This window comes from Heterocephalus glaber, unplaced genomic scaffold (genome assembly GCF_053883595.1).
Source record: "Heterocephalus glaber isolate CG9 unplaced genomic scaffold, H.glaber_assembly_v1.0 deba00001472, whole genome shotgun sequence".
NCBI lineage: Eukaryota > Metazoa > Chordata > Mammalia > Rodentia > Bathyergidae > Heterocephalus > Heterocephalus glaber.
In genome coordinates this window covers 82799266-82816336 of record NW_028258315.1, presented here as the reverse complement: position 1 = coordinate 82816336, position 17071 = coordinate 82799266, and the positions used below count along the sequence as shown (strand labels likewise).

The 17071-nt window shown below is 34.5% G+C and overlaps 1 protein-coding gene across 2 annotated transcripts in view; it reads left to right on the top strand.

Annotated features, from left to right (window-relative positions):
* The window catches only part of Kcnh8 (potassium voltage-gated channel subfamily H member 8), a 347961-nt gene that overhangs the window by 189321 nt on the left and 141569 nt on the right, over positions 1-17071 (top strand). For both annotated transcript variants that reach the window (XM_004864270.3, XM_087182236.1), the window contains exons 4-5: positions 5652-5779; positions 11231-11471. In XM_004864270.3, coding sequence (XP_004864327.1) covers positions 5652-5779; positions 11231-11471 — 369 coding nt within the window. The remainder of the gene's footprint in view (positions 1-5651; positions 5780-11230; positions 11472-17071) is intronic.

The window sequence follows — 17071 nt, the reverse complement described above, 5'->3', positions numbered from 1 at the left end:
AGTGTAGATCATGACAGAGGCTAAGGTAATAGAGCTCATGCATGATGCTTTATTGAGAAGTCTTAACTCACTGATCAAGAACCATACTTTGACTTTTTCCTGGAATTTTTATCACTTGGTATTACTTAATAACTAAAATTGTTTATTTCATGATCTTGCTTACTGATTGCTTACTGATATTCCCTTATGGTTTTGACCTGATAATCTGAAGATCACTGAAATTTTCACCTTGTTCCTGTTAGTCCTCTACTGCTGTTTTCCTTTTCTTTCTATCTTAATTTTTTTCTGGTTTATACTAGTCTTTTTTGGATGTATTCTAAAATCATTTGCACCTCTCTATTTTCTCTATACTCATCTGGCAAAGCTACAAACTCAAAAGAATCAACAATCTATGTTCTTGATGAATAAAAAAAATCTAGGATAAAGCTGACATGAAAGCAGATGGGAACTTTGCTAAATTTATTGTTAGTAGCCTCATAGGAACTGGTACAATTCCTCAACGTGTTATTACTGCACTTACCGGCCTTGGAAAGAGTTCAAGCATTCCTTACTATCTTCAAATAGACAGCTCCTACTTATTATCCTTCACCTTCGCATTTGATTTCATTTTCAAAGTCAAAAAAGGGAAAAAGAAGAAATGGAAGAAAACAGAAAAGAAAGGAGAAGGAGGGAGTAAAAGAAGAAGGAAGGAAGAAGGAAGGAAGTTATTTTGTCTTCTTGCCATCAATCCTGTATGTTTACTTTCCTGTCTAATCAATCTTCCCTTTCTTTCCTATTATAAGAGCAGGATTGGATGTTTCTTCTATGTAAAATCACTCAACAAAGTGAAGTCTGAAGAACCATGGCCCCTTTCTCTCTTCTTTGAAATATTCTCTTCCCTTACACTCTTGGACACATTAGTCATTTTGTCTCTTTTGCACTTTTTCTTTTCATATTCTTTTTTGTGCCCTCACAGTTGTCCTATTACATTTGGAAGGCCCAGATTTTCTCATCTCTCTTGAAACTCTCTTAGTAGATAATTTCATAATGAGTTACTTGACAAAGTCAGGCAACTGCATTCTCTAAATGTGTTTTAAATGTGTCAACTTTGTTTCACGCCTACTACTACCATTCTAGCCTAAATTATCATCATGTTTCCACAGATCTGCTAAAATGGGCTCCTGGGTAATCCCTTCAAAACCTCTTGATTTTTTTCTAACAATGCACGTATTACAAGTAAATGTGTTATTTTAAAATTATAAAATGTTTTCATGCCACTTGATTGTTTAACATCTTGTTACGGCTTCAAGTGCAAAAATCGTTGATTATCAGCCAGAGCTCATTTGCAAATAATGGGACTCTCCTCGATTTACCACTGTTTTAACAGGCACAGAGCAGCCTAGCTAGAGACTGCATTTCCCCTACTCTTTGGTAACTGGATGTGGCCAGTGGGATGTGAGTAGAACTGCCTGCTACAGCTTCCACCTCCCACACAGGAAGCTTCTTGTCATCTACTTGCTCTTCCCTCTTCCCAAGGAGGTGCCTTGGGCTGGAGAACAGGTTTCTTGTGAAGCACGGTGCCACCACTGTAGAGTACTAACCCTGCCACATTCCAGAAAAAAAAGAGAGACAGAAAAATCAATACACTCACACACATACAGAGGGAGAGAAGGAAGGTAATGAAAGAGAAAAAGGCATTTCCTTATCTAAGCTGCTACAAACACATATTAATGGTCTTGCTGCAACAGCTAAAGCTGCTCCTTAACTAATACTTTCATCATTGCATTTAGAGTCAGGAACAAAGTTTTAATGTGGCTTCAAAGGCTTTGAATGATCTATTGACCTCTACCTGCCTTCATTTCCCCTTTATCTCTCTTCTTCCCATTTCCTGTATCCTAATCCTTCAAGATTCATTTCTTCAAAAATGTTGAGCTCCTTTTTACCTAAGGTGCTTACACATTTCATTTGTTCTGTCAGGAATATACCTCCCTCTCCTACCTCTCCCCCTTCTTAACAGTATTCATTTTTCGGATGTAAACCCCAGATCATCCATCTCAACCATTTTGTGCCCCAACACCACTGCAAAGAATTTTCTCAGGCCCCATTGCTGAGCAGTCCAGTACTACTTTTTACTTACCTTTTTAGTTACAAAATATGCTTCTATAAAAAGGTAATATATATTAATATAATAATGTATGCATTATAAAATATCACTACAAATCATCATGACCCTCAAACTCAATTAAAGCAGTAGGATTTTACTAATATAGTTTATTAGGGCACAGGGTATCCATACTACAGACTATCTCTCAGCTTTATTTGTAGCTAGTTGCTGTCATCTGCTTATGTATAGTTTTAAAACAGTTATACATTTCTTTAAAGAATATATTAATTTTGCATACATCTGAATATTTTTTAAAATGTTGCTCAGTTTTTTGCAATTCTTTGTTGTTGTTGTTTTCATTCTCTGTATTTTTGAGACAGTTCTATATAAATAGTCAGGAATTATTTCATTCATTTTTTATGTAAGACCGACATAAATGCAGTTTGACTGAATTATATAATATTCTGTGCCATTCTTATGCCACAATTTATGCATTTTTTGTTTATGGACATATGTCTTTTTTCTAATTATGCAAATATACACAAATGCACATGTGTATATTCTGTGTGTGTGTGTGTATATATATATATATATATATATTTTTTTTTTTTTTTGGTACCGGGGATCGAACTCTGGACCTTTCGCTTGCAAGGCAGGTGCCGGAACCATTGAGCTAAATCCCCAGCCCCCAATTCTGTATATATTGATATGTTTTGTATATATACACGTCACAAATATTACTATAATGAATATTTTTAATACTTTTTAAAGAATTACTTACTCTGTATTCACTTTATGATTTTTATTTTATTCAGAAGTCACTATCTAGTACCATTTTAAATTCCTTTCTCTGCTTTAAAGATTTTAGATCACATAAGTACAATGATTCTGAAACTCAATCTTACATAAGAATTAAATTGTAACTACAAATTGTGAGGAATTTCCTTTCTTCCCCTTAGACCTAAGACCAAGAGAAGCATGTGTCTGTAACCTTTCCTTCTGATGAGCCCTTTATTAAGATGATAAAATTGCTATTGTTCCAGCCTGCCTCACAAGCTCAAGGTCCCAAGTTTGATCCCCAGTACCAAAAAAAAAAAAAAAAAATTGCTATTGTTTGATTTGGAAAATCTCAGCTATTAATCAGAGTTCTACACTAAAAGGGAATTGTCTCACTGTCATAGATATTACTTGGCTCCATTTTGTAGTTAGCCTTGTAATTTGACTTGGCATTTCAAAACCAAGTGATACTGCATAAGCTTGCCGTCCTTACACATTTCTATAGACATTGTCTTAAAACTTTAGCTGTTTTCAAATTTAAATACATTTAAACTTAGTCCCTAATGTAGTAAAAGTTAAATTTTCAAGTGCGATTTACCAGAGTTCTATGTGAATCAAAAAATTTAACACACAAAGACATGATTTGAACTTTTAGCAATATAATGAATCTTTGTTCAACTATGAATTTTTAAAGAAGCTACCACCTTTGAGACTATTTTTTGCACTTTAATATGCTTTTAGTGATTTGAATCTATAGCAATGCAGCATATTTTATTTATAAAAAGCTTAAGATATGTAGTAGAAAGTGAACAATTAAAGAAAAACTGCAACATCATATTAGATTTTTTCGGTGAATAAAATGTCCTATCTGTTGGTCGTTAAAGCATCTCAGGTAGTGTGGGAATGGGAGTATCATTAAAGTCCTCCAGCTCTGAAGTCGAAACTCGGAAGGGCAGGGTCTTTTCTACCCATTATGCATGTGACACTCAGCAAAATGCTGCAGTTTCCAACATGGATTGAAGTCCTTATAAGACAGGTGGGAGGAGTAGGGACTTTAGACCAAGCCGGCTTCACATCTGGGTCTACTCCTTACATCACTCAGTGTGACTGTATGACACATTATTAGACCTTCAGGTTTCTCGTCTGTAAATGGAGAGTAGTAACATTATCACATAGATATTTGAGGGATTAATTGGAACAATAAATACTGAAGATCTAGAACATAGCCCTGATACACAGTAGCCATCATAGTAGTCACATGGCTTCACCAATGTAAGAACCAAACCACATTGTTTTTATAAATGAGAGAAATCAGAGAGAATTCACACTAGAGAGGTTTGACAATGAAACTTAGACAAATATTAGATTTTACTTTTCAAATATTTTTCAATCATTGTAGTAACAATATAATTTATTGGCATGAAATTTATGTTGACTAATCTGGCAAATAAAGACTAAATTTTTCTTAATGTAATATAACTACTTTATTTCTTTTGGACAATAGCACTTTGGAAGGAAAATAATTTGGCTGGTTTCTTACCTCATTTTGCTAGAGTCCAATCAGATTAAAGATTTAAATGTCAAAAATGTTAAAGTAAAGGTATAAAGATATGAGAAGAAATATGCATAGATTTTAAAAAACGACTTTTACGTGAAAAAAATTGGGGTTGTGCAAGATGTAATGTTTAGACATCACAAACAGATTTAAATTTTTAGACTATCCAAATAAGACACAAAGTCAAGTAAAACCTTGGATACAATTTTGGCAGTGTGTATGATATGAAAAATGAAATTAGTATGCAAAGAGCTATTATAAATAAGTACTAATTGAACTTTAAAGTTGTCAAAAACATATGGCTTGACTTCAGAAAAAAAAGGAAATGAACACTAAATATTTTAAAGTATACTCACCCATATCCATGATTTTTAGAGTATAAGTTCAGACTATGTGATATTTCATAATTTTCAAAATGTTAACATTTATATGATATTTTGTAATTTGAGCATGTATGGTGAAGCAGACATATCTAGTCACTTACCTCAATTGTAAATTGCTGGAATTAAATTTGGAATCTCAATATAAAAATTCAAAATGAACATATTCATCACTGATTGTTTCCTTGTTCACAAACAGGAAGTTTTATGCCTTCAAGAGTTTTCATTATAGGATTTTTTAAAATAGATTTTTCTTAAATTCTACATAAAAGTAAATATTCATGAGAGAGAAACAATAAAATTAATAAGTCTAGTTATATCATTTAAATTATTGCTATTAATCTTTAAAGTCAATGGGACATAATCACAATGTAGAGATTTGAAATGGTTTATAAGTTATTTTGATGTGAATAAAGTAATATGTACATAACTTTTATTGTAAGCTTCTATTTATGTAAAGAAAAATAATTATAAATGTGACTATAACATATGTGTTAGAAATTTTCTGAAAAGAATTTTCTGTTCAAACTGTTGAGTGGGATCAGGGATATATGTGTGGAATAGCAGGAAGAAGGGACTACTGCTCCTTAAACCTTTCCGAGCTTATGGAAAGTTCCTCTATTCTCATACATGTTTTATTCATTAAAAAATGAATGCAGTTAATATACTGATAAAAACACGTAAATTATAAAGGACTAAAATTTTAAAAAATCTCACCAGCAGCTTGCACATCATTTTAAGTGTCCTAAACATGAGCCTATTATGTACTTTTGAAAGTGACCTGTCACAACATGCATTCTTGAGTTGAATTGATGCAATGACTGCATTGGTATCTAATGAGTTTTATTTCCCCTAGACAAAGCTAAAGGAAGATCAAGAGCAGGGACCCACTTTGATTCAGCCCGGAGACGGAGCCGAGCAGTCCTTTATCACATCTCCGGGCACCTGCAAAGAAGAGAAAAGAACAAATTGAAAATAAATAATGTAGGTGATATATGTATGCACTATGAATGCTAAAGTTTTCTTTGGTGGCAATGTTTGATTCACTAAAGAAAGGCTCCGATTACTCATTTATTGGCTTTTCTGGATTTTGTTTTTTCATTTTGGATTGTCCTTTCCTATAATGAACAAACTGGGAAAGATCAGCAGTCATGAGACATTTCTGTAATAAAAGTACTTAATCATAGTGTTATCACAGCAGAGAGATTAGAATATTACTGAAATGCAGTACAGTAAGGTACTGAGGACACACAAATGGGGACACACTGGTTGCATTTGTGGGGCAAGATGATACAGAAAGTTGCATACACAGAGCTTGTTAGTTAAAATCTCTCAAGTTTAATTTTAGTTTCCCTTTTTTTTTGCACTTTGTGTAATTTCTCTTAATGCTTTTACCTAGAGGGACCATGAACAAATTAGTTATTATTCCTTTTAAAAATTTATATTTTAGGGGCTGGGGATTTAGCACAGTGGTTTCGCTGCCTGCTGCGCAAGCGCAAGGACCCGAGTTCAATCCCCAGTACCAAAAAAAAAAAAAAAAGAAAGAAAGCTGTGTCCTTCAAAAAAAAAAAATTTTATATTTTATACCAAACACAATTGCAACATCAGATTTGAAATTATGTGCCATACATTACAGTTTTGCAAAAATGTTGTGTTTTTAATGAATTACACTAGGGCTGTTTTGAAACCTGATGTTTATCTGTCAAAAGCCACAGCAAATAACTGGGCCTATAACAGGTGTTTCTTTGCAGAATTTTACATGGCACACAGGTTCAAGGATATCACACTTAGTTGAATTTCAGTGTAGATACTTCACCTTTGTTGAGAAACCCAGAACAATGCCTGTTTAGTTGTAGGAATTAAAGTTAATTTTTCAAATAATCTTAATGTCATTAATTTGCCTTGTGGCATCATCAGCACGTATCTGGGGGTTTTGTGACCATGACTGACAGATTGAATACTTGGTCTAATTTACCGATGACATTAGAAAGAGCTAAAGCAAGCAACTAGACCTATTTTGGATTTTGGATCTTCTACTGTAAGATCCAGAAATCCTGGGAATTAAGGACACAAGGTAGTCTTTAGCATCTTATTTTTGTATAGTAAGCTCTGGAACTACCTAGTCTTATATATAAGTGTTTTGATTAAATAAGCCTTGCATCAGTCAGGCGAAGTACCTATTTGTCTCTGACTGTTGTGAACAAAGAAAGATGTAGAAACCTAGGGTGTGGAGAGTCAATATGAGGTCTGCAAACCTGGTTCTGTGTCAGTGTGATTTCTTTAGAAGCTAAGACAAGATGTTTAGATCTGTTTACACTCCAAAGACCAGAAGCCATGACCACGCATCACTGAACCACAATGTCTTTTGATTTGGGGAGATTTTTTTGTCTTGTCTTAATTGAAAGTTTTCTAGGGGTACCTGTGCCCTATACCACATTAACTTCCTGAGAATCCGGAGACTTAACAGTGCATACCACTCAATCTATGGATCCTTCCCCTGTTTCTATTCACATCTCCCTTATGTCTCCAAGTCAGCCATGGTCGCAGTAGACAAGTTCTTGGAAGAAACAGAGGTACAAGCATGTCTTCTAGCTTTTAGATGAGTATCATTTAGTTGAGAATCATTTCAATATTTCAAGTATTTGTGAGCTTTAAAATTCATATGCTGAGCCTATTTTCCCTTTATATTCAATTAAGTACAAAACACCTCTTAAAATCCAATTTTAAAAACTTGTAACTCCCACCGCTTAGCTAATTGCTTTATAGACATCCGTTTCAGAAATATAAACATCAGGGTAGAACATTAAAATAATAAATAGTAATAAGGATATCTAATCAAGATAGTGAATCTGGTAACTACAGGTAAATTTTACTTCTGAAGCAAAGTGTGAAATCAGTTGCCCCTCTTCCCCATCCATTTTCAAGAACAATATAGAATGGCAAAAAAGCCAGAAGAAAGAGAGAAGATAGAAAGGAAATGATCTGGATGGTTTACTGGCTAAACAATGTTTGGATGGATTCTAGCGGTAATAACATTTGCATATATGAAAAAGAATTTCAACAGTTTATAGTCCTAGCTAAACATGTATTTAAAAATTCCTTTCATTTGTGTCATGTTATTTAATTCCTACATCCAGCAAGTCCTAGGTATATTTTTATTAGTTCCATTTTAATGATGGGGGAAAAAATCAGCTTATTTAAAATCTTGAAAGAAGCAGCACCAGCTATGGGACTAAGCACTTAATCTTCTGACTCAAGTCCACTGCCCTCCACACACACCTTGCTTCTTCCCTGGAACAATTCTATGGAGTAGTCATATGTACTTCAACCAAAGACAAATGAATGCATTAGGCCATCCGCAGGGCTTGAGGATGGGAGCATCACACTTTTAGTCCTAGCTCTGTTTTCCAGTTGCATCTTGAAAAAGTTACTTACTTTCTGCCTTCCTTGATTTGTTATTCTGTCTATTAAATCAGAAGGAGATGATGCAGGTGTTCCCAACACAACAAAATATTATAAAGGTCACATGAGAACCTGTGGAGCTTGAAAGAAATGCCATGAAAGCTCTAGTATCACCAGCAGGGAACTGTGCTACTGGTCATCAAAGACACACACTGCACCTGACTTACCCAGTGTGGTAAAGTAGAAACATTTTCCTATCCCTTTGTTCATTCAGATGATAATTTCAAAGAGATGTGGCAAAATACTCTAGGAAATAGCTACTTTAATTAGTCATTGAAGTTAAAGATTATGTTTCAGTAATTCATAGGATAGATGCTAAACAGTTAAAACATGATTAGTACTAAAGCAATATGCTTCAAAATTAATAAGTACTATAACCAAAGATCTTGATAAGTTGATTGTATTATTTCTCAGGCATAATTTACATGTTATCAATTATATGACTGCCCCCACTTCCTTCAGAAAGCACAATTTTACAAATGTACACATTTAAATTTTTTTTACAATTGTATGAAATTTTCTTCCAAAGGAATTTTGATAAAATCATTGTGTAAATATATCTGAAGGCTTTAACAATTCAAAATTTAGTCTAACCTAAGATGTACTGACATCTCAGCATAATTTAAAAATAATATGTTTTAATAATGATTCTAGCCCATAAAATGAAATTGTGTGATTCATTTTCTAATTTGTGGATATAATGAATATATCACTGAACTTTTACATCAGCATCATTAATTCTTCATATAATCAGTATAATCCAAGGAAACACTTTAGTTCATGAGTTTCTCCAATCCTCAACATAGAACTTGCTTTTCCTTTCAACAAAATAAACTTTAGTCACATGATGATAAATTATTTATATGGATAGAAAATGAAATGCGCCTCATGGCTTCTGATAATTTCTTATTGTAACAAATATGAAGAGAGAAATTACACTGGAGCATATCGTGTGCTGTAACATTTAGAAGTGGCTTATGGACCTGAGGAGATTAACGCCCATAAACCTCAACTCCTGTGCACAGGCGTAGGTTTTGACGTCAAGCCCAACAAGAGTACTTCTCTCCCCTTCAGTTTTATGCCAGAGTCTACCTTTGAAACTTGTTCCTCAAAACCTAAACATGAGATAAAAACACACAGGTCAAGTATTAGGGAATTGAATGGTACTAAAGAGCCATCTGGAAGTATTGCAGCAGTGCCCACCATGAAGTACTGGCAGTAAGTTGAGGGAAAATATTAGCAAGAAGTAGATACCAGCATTGGGAATGCTTACCCAAGAGACATACCAGACAGCAGATGCCTTGTAGTAGAGAGCAGAACTACAGTTTTGAATCCCAGATAGTCACCACCAAGAGCTAAGTGTTCTTGGTCTCTCTTTTTGTTTCTTAAATCCTCAGGTACTTTAGAGCTTCCTGAACACATGATATTAATCTGGCCTTCCCTCAATGGTTGAGACAAGAAAACAACACTGTGACCTGCAAGTAATATGTATTCCAGAGCTTTTAACTGTTCTGGTAATTCAACTTAACTTTCAAATTTAAGTTCTCATTACTCTTCTTGTATTTCTCATTAATTGAGGTCAAAACAAGGTCTGCAAGTATCTGGTCACAGGCTTGTCAAATTTCTGCACATGCTATTATTGAGTCTTCCTTTGTCTCATAGTAAATGGAAATTGTTCATCAATTGCACGGCCTTGAAAGTGAAGTGCTTTTGCAGTTATCAAAAATTCCAGCTATTCTTCTGCATTTAATCAGCCGCACAGTGAACATTACCTTCCTCCTACCATGACTTGAATAATAAGCCTTAAGTAACTATTTCTCACTTTACCACTTACCAAGGGCTGGCCGCTCACAGACCGCATCCATGTTAATCAAAGTAAAGAGGTGTGAGGTCCCAACTGGAAAACTACCAACATCTGCAATGCAAGAGTGCATTTATGACCTGGCGATATTGTGGAAGAAATATAAATAACTGTTTACAGTAGAATATTGGTTATCTCTACGCTTTCTTTAAAAAGCAATCCTTGCTGACATCAATAGAATCTCAGGTCAAATGTATTCTTTAGATAATGACTCCCATCTGCAAACTGTAAATATAAGAATGTCCTATGGCAGCAGGCACATAAACATATCTTTGTGTTTATAATGTGTATAGGGTATAGGATTATACTTGCAACTGAGAATTTTTTAGATGGCATTGTAGATAATGGTCTTTGTTTTTTAATGAACAAATCTGGAGTACTCACTTAATATTCATGACAAAATCCTCACACTCCTGTTATTTGCAACTAAGTCTCTGCTTAATTTCAGTACAGCCATGTATTACATAATGATAGATACATTCTAAGAAATGTGTCCTCAGATGATTTCACTGTTGTGTGAACATCATGGAGTGTGCTGACCCAAGCTGAGATAGTACAGGGCAACTACTGGATGCGGCCTCCTGGTGTAGTCAGCATAGGAAGTAAACAGGACATAGGTGAAGCTGCTCTTGGTGTAACACTGCGTGATGCTTTACAGCAAATTTTTATTGTATAAGTAAGAATACATTCTAAAATAACAACAAAACATACAACCAGCAACATATTTATTATCAGTAAGTATCATGTACTGAACATATTTGTCTGTGCTCTACTTTTATATGACTGGCCACACAGTAGGTTTGTTTATAGCATCGCCACAAAAAGGTGAATAATAGGGCAGGCTGCAACATTACAATAGTTACAGTGTCACTAGGCAATAAGAATGTTTCACCTCCATTATAATCTCATGGGACCTCATCATATATGAAGTCTGTTGTTGACTGAAACAGTTGTACGGCACATGACCTGCTATTTGTGTCAAGTTTAAAGGTCACTTGTAAGATACATTGACGGGGTAGGCATGAATGATCCTCCTCATAGAAGTGTGTACTTAGTGTGTTCTTTGATTCTAATGTCTTTTCCCCAATTTCTCTTCTTGTCTTTATCCACAGAATGTTTTTGTAGATAAACCAGCGTTTCCGGAGTATAAAGTTTCGGATGCAAAAAAGTCCAAATTCATACTTTTGCATTTTAGCACTTTTAAAGCTGGCTGGGACTGGCTTATTTTGTTGGCGACGTTTTATGTTGCTGTGACTGTACCCTACAACGTTTGCTTTATCGGCAATGATGAACTGTCCACGACTCGGAGCACAACAGTCAGTGACATTGCAGTGGAGATTCTTTTTATTATAGGTAAGAATCAGTAGCTGGTTTCCTAGGAGATTTGCATATGGGAATTAAGTGTGTTCCAGACTTTTCTGATGTGAATTTGAACTAAGATCATTTGCATGGACATGACTCAGCCTGTGATGCAAATTTTGGAGAGGCACATATTTGGATTTCTGCAAATTGCCTCTTCCAGTTGTTCCACTGTTCCTTTATTCAAAAGGATCTGAAATGATGTTCTATGTTGCTATACTCACTTTGTCCAAATGGGATGAGAAAAGACTTACTGGCTCTTTTGTTTGTACTCTCACCATCTTTCACTGTATGAAGTATGTAGAGGGAGCTTGACAAGAACCCATCTGAAGCATTGTAATGGTCTTGGGCATATGATTCTTTCTTCACATCTTTCCAAGTCTTTTCAGCATGCTGATAGTGGTTTCAGAACACCCTGTGGTTACACAAGCAAACGGTTGCATAAGTCAATCAAGACAAGCAGTGGGTATCTGTTTTTAACCAAAGGATAGGCTCCAAGGGATGTTTGCCAGGGATACTTGTCTCAAGATTATTGGAAACCTCAGTTGATGCTACATCTGTTCCAAACTTGTAAACCTCTTTCTATATTCCTGTCTCTTAAATCTCGAATTTGTTTAGACTACAGCCCAACATTGTTTGTCCATGTAGAACAGATTCTGTGTTTCTTGTAAGGCTTCAATTTCTCCCTGTTGGTGTTATTGACTGTTGCTGACAACCGATCCAACTCCTTCACCTGGTAATGCAGGGCAACACCCCGATTGTAATGATGGGAGCATGTTTGGGAAATAGTTCAAGCAAGTAGATGAACAAAAGAATGAACAATGGACCCACAGCAAAGAAAATATTTTCCAAGAAAAGAAATTAAATAATTGAGGCGGATCAAAACCTTGTCTCAGAGGTGGTAGTTTTCCTCAGTGACACTGTTAAGGCTTTGGGGCCACAGTGGGTTCTCTCACTGAATATTGATGTGTATTTGCTCTAGATGAGTGTGTGAGCTCTTGCGTGGCTTCTGAACCTCTGTTGTCTTTGCACCTTTTGGGCACTCTGCTCAGGGCCCTGACAAGACCCCCATTTCCACCCCAAAGTGGTAACTGTAGTATTTAAAGCCACTAGATGGCAATGTTGTCTATTAGGTAGTTAGGTAAGGCTACAAACTCAATTTAATTTTTTTTTAACTAGGGAAAGTCTTTGTTGAAGAGGTATAGTCATAAAGAGATCTATTAAATCACTGCTACGTGGCAAATAACATCTTTCTTGTTTGAACAAGAGTTAAAGATAAAAATCATAGAATGGTTGGCTGTGTCTAAATGCCAGTCCATAGTGATTTGATATCCTCTTACTGTTGAGTTGGATTCTCCTCCCACTGATCCATGAAGCACATATCAGTGATCACCCTGAGAATGCTCCCCATGACCTGGTCACAGTTCTCAGGAATTGGGCAAGTCACCCCATGTGTCCGAGAGTTTTCTTCCCTGTAATAACTAGTTGGCAGGTTTTGTGAAATAAGAGATGTAAGTATAGTTTAACAAATATTTCATCATCTGCTTATTGTTGATTTTACAACTCTGCCAATGGGACGGCATCTTGCCTGAAATTTTCTCTGGATATTTGAAAAGGCAAGGACATAGAAATCATGTCTGGTGTTATGCACTCACTGGCAGATGATGTCTCATTTACCTCCATGAGAATTCATACCTATGACACAGAGTTGATAGCTTTTGGTTGGGCTTTTTCTGTTCAGGCTGCCTTTATCTTCTGAACTGATGGGAACTGTTTTGCTCCTTGACAACTGCACTTAAATTCCTCTGAGTTCTCTTTTTATTGAGTCAGGCAACAAGCTGTCCCTCCTAAAAGGCAATATCCATCCATTACCAGTTACATGACAAAGGAATGGAAGTCCAGTGCTGTTTCTACTCAGTTTAATCTCCATAAAGATTACTTTAGAAGCTGACATTTTGGTCTGCCAGCTCTGTTAGTGTCACTCTTGCCTGGAATTCCTATCTTCATGGGCAGGAAGAACTTCCTTGCTCTTTTCTACTTATGTCTTCATTTACTTCATCTTTAAAATTAGTGTGAGTGCATTCATTACAAAGTATTTTAAAAGTAGTTTAAACTAGCATTTCTCCAAATGTATTTCCCTGAACCTGTATTCTATAAATTTTTTTAAAGTTGGCTTAAAAATGATTTTTGATAAATGAATTAAAATACCAGGGATTAAAAAAAAGTGCATTCTTTACAATACTAACACAGTGATTGTACCATTTTGTATTTATTAAAGTAGTATGTGTGATTCATTCAAATGAATTTTCAACATATGATTTGCTTTGTATTTCTAGAATAGTGTCACTAAATTGGCATCTTACAATCAACAGGATCAGATTTAGAAAGGTTAGAGAAGGAAGGGTTTTCATATAGTTATAAGATGATACCTTAAAAAATAGTTTGTTATTTGCACCAAGTCCATACAAATGTTAACCAACATAATTACTTTTGAATGAAAAATCATTAAATAAAAAAGGATTCATAGACAAAATTAAAGTCAGAAAATGACAGATCTCTTTTGGATATTCACCATACACTTCAGTATTGCAAATCTCCAAGAAATCTTGTGATTAAAAAAATCTAAAGATGATTAATACAGCATCTTGCTGATTTATTTTTTACCTCAGAATTCGTTCTCCACAGACCACTTAGTAATACTCTTTTGGCATGACTGACTGAAAACCATTCTTCCCAAATGGATTCACCATTTTTTAACAAAATGTTTGAGCATAATTTTGTTAGTCAAAGCCTAAATATGAATAGTGAACTTGAAGCTCTTCTAGGTACTCTCTTACTTCTAAATTAAATTAGTTTCTAAACTTCATTAGTTCTCTCCACCAATAGGGTGCAAGGCTGGGCTGAGTTACAAAGTTAACCAATAAAGTTACCCGTGTAATTTGAAAACTACCATATTTAAATCAGCTTCTGAATCAAAGCCTTGTAGAAACTTAAAATGAGAAGTAATATAAGTTATTTAATCCAATTTTTCTTACTTTATAGGTGGGGAAACTTAATTATATTCCCAAGGTCACATAACTGATGGCAGATAAAGGTCTCCAGGTTGTTGGAGCAAGTTCCTTGTTTATGAGTTTATAGTCAATATGATTCTGTTGTATAAAAAGTTTCACTTAACATGCTTTCTTTTTTTTATAGTAATGAGGCAGAAAATGAGAGAAAGAAGGGCCAAATTGAATCTCTGCAGTCTTGGTAGTGAAGCTGCTGTATACCAATGATATTGTATACCAAAGCCCATTTCCTTAGTAAAAACCCAAAGAACCTAGGTTTGTCCAAGCAGCAATATACCCAGACCCAGAAATAAATTATTAGCTACCTAAATCTATATTTCCCTCCCTTTAGCCTAATTCTGATATATGGTTAATATGTACTAATTTTATCCAGTAGGACACAAATAGATCTTTTTGGGAGGGGACTGCTTGAAATAATACATAAAAAAATAAGAGACATGCAACAGAAAATATTTTCATACCCATTCTTCTCTTTATTCTAAGATTTATGAGTGGGGAGGATATGATGTTACTGTAGTCATCTTGCGATCTTTAGCGAGATGGCAAGGATGTAGATAGATGACAGAGCAGAAAGTCTGAGATATTGAATTTCCAAACACTTTCTTTGGAAATATAAAATGTTCCTTTCATTGGACCCATTGCTAATTGTGTATTCTGTTCTAATATCTATAGCACTCTAAAAATACAAACACATATATGCCACTTAATCATTTGTGACCCCTTTTCATTGGATCATTTTGGATGCTCTGTGCTATATCCTTTTCAAAGGAAATAGACTTGCTTTTTTCCATCTTATCATTCCACTGTGAGCCTATTTAGGCAGCAATTTGCTCATACTTATTATCTGCTATTATGGCCACAAAGGCTTAAAATTATACTCTACCCCACAAAGTTGTGACTGTCTTCAACTCTCAGAATTCCTCAGGAAACTCAGTGTCAAAGGAAACATGGTATTCAATTGTACTTTCAGTTTACTCTGTATTTGCTTTAGTCATAAAGCACTAAGTTATTTAATAGAACTTCAAAAATAACAGAATAAAAAAAAATAACAGAATAGGAAGACCAGTGGCGGAAAATACAACTAAAAGCATAACAGCCTGGAATTTTCCAGAATGGAAAAATACATATATCCTGAAATCAAAAGACTATTCCAGGTACCAAACTAGATAAATAAAAATATTTCTATAGCTAAACAGTTAACAGCAACAATGTAAATCATAAAGGGTTAAAAAGAAAATCTTCAATTTTCTAGAAGGAAAGAAAATTTACTTACAAAGGGTAAAAATTAGTCTGAAATTAGATTTATCAGCAACAGTAGAGGCCAAAGACAATGAGATTATCTGGCTTACAAGAAAAAAAATACTAATTTCCTTTGTTCATTCCCTTCCTCTCCTGCCCCCTCTCACCCTCCTTCCCATCCTCCTTTCCTTTCTTTCATTTTCCCCCTCTCTGTTTTTTCTTCCTTCCCTTTAATTTTCTTTTTTCCCTCAGTTTACTGTTCTTCAGGAAGGGCAATATAAATGAAAGACATTTTCGCAAAATGAAGCAAAACAAGTTTACCACCCACAGATTCTCACTAAAAGAATTGCTAAAATATGGAAGGGAAGGAGCACAGTAGGAAGGAGTAGATCCAAGATAAAAGAGAACAAAATTAGAATAAAAACTAATAAAATGTGTTAACAAAATTAGCTTAACTGTTGGATGAAAAAATGATGGTTTTGGAGAACCCAAAGAGGATAAAAGCATATCATAGCAGATCCTGGGAGAACATATTGATAAGCTTAGTTAAATATTGGATAAAACCATATCAATTTTGTATTCTAAATAGGGAGAAACCAAAACTTTAAACAATGATGACCAGATAAATGTAGTGGTAGTTAGATAAAAAGCATTATGTCATATTTCACATCCTCAGATTAAGAGTAATGAGACTGGAACCTAGAGAATAGTGTTAGAAAAAGTTGCAATTAATTGCATGTAATAAACATTTAAAAATACCTATGCAAAACTTAAAAAAGAAAATTATTAATAATTTTCAAACAACCAGGAAAAAGAAAAACAAAGAAAATGTGAAATATTATCAATCCCAAGAAAAGGAAAGAAGAAAATCACACAGGGAAGAAAATGATGGGAATTACAAGATGAAAAAAAAAAAGGTCAAGTAGGAGAGATTTTAAGATGTAAACAAATTCAGTAAGTAGTCACTCATCTACTAAAAGAAATAATATTCAAATGGGTTTTTAAGTCAAGAAATAGGCTCATTATGGAATTAAAATTAATGCAAAACTGCTCAGAAAGTAGAAATAAAACAATGGGGAGAGGAAAGATTTGTTACATAAATAGTAACCAAAGGAAATAGAAATACAAATAGCAAAGATATAAAGCTTAAGACAAATCTATTAATAAAGGTAGTAATATTAAGTGTCAATAAAAGAATCAAACTATTGTTGTATATAATATGATACGCATACATGTATGTATATTTACACATAAACTAATGTGGCCTAAAAATACATAAAGTATAGT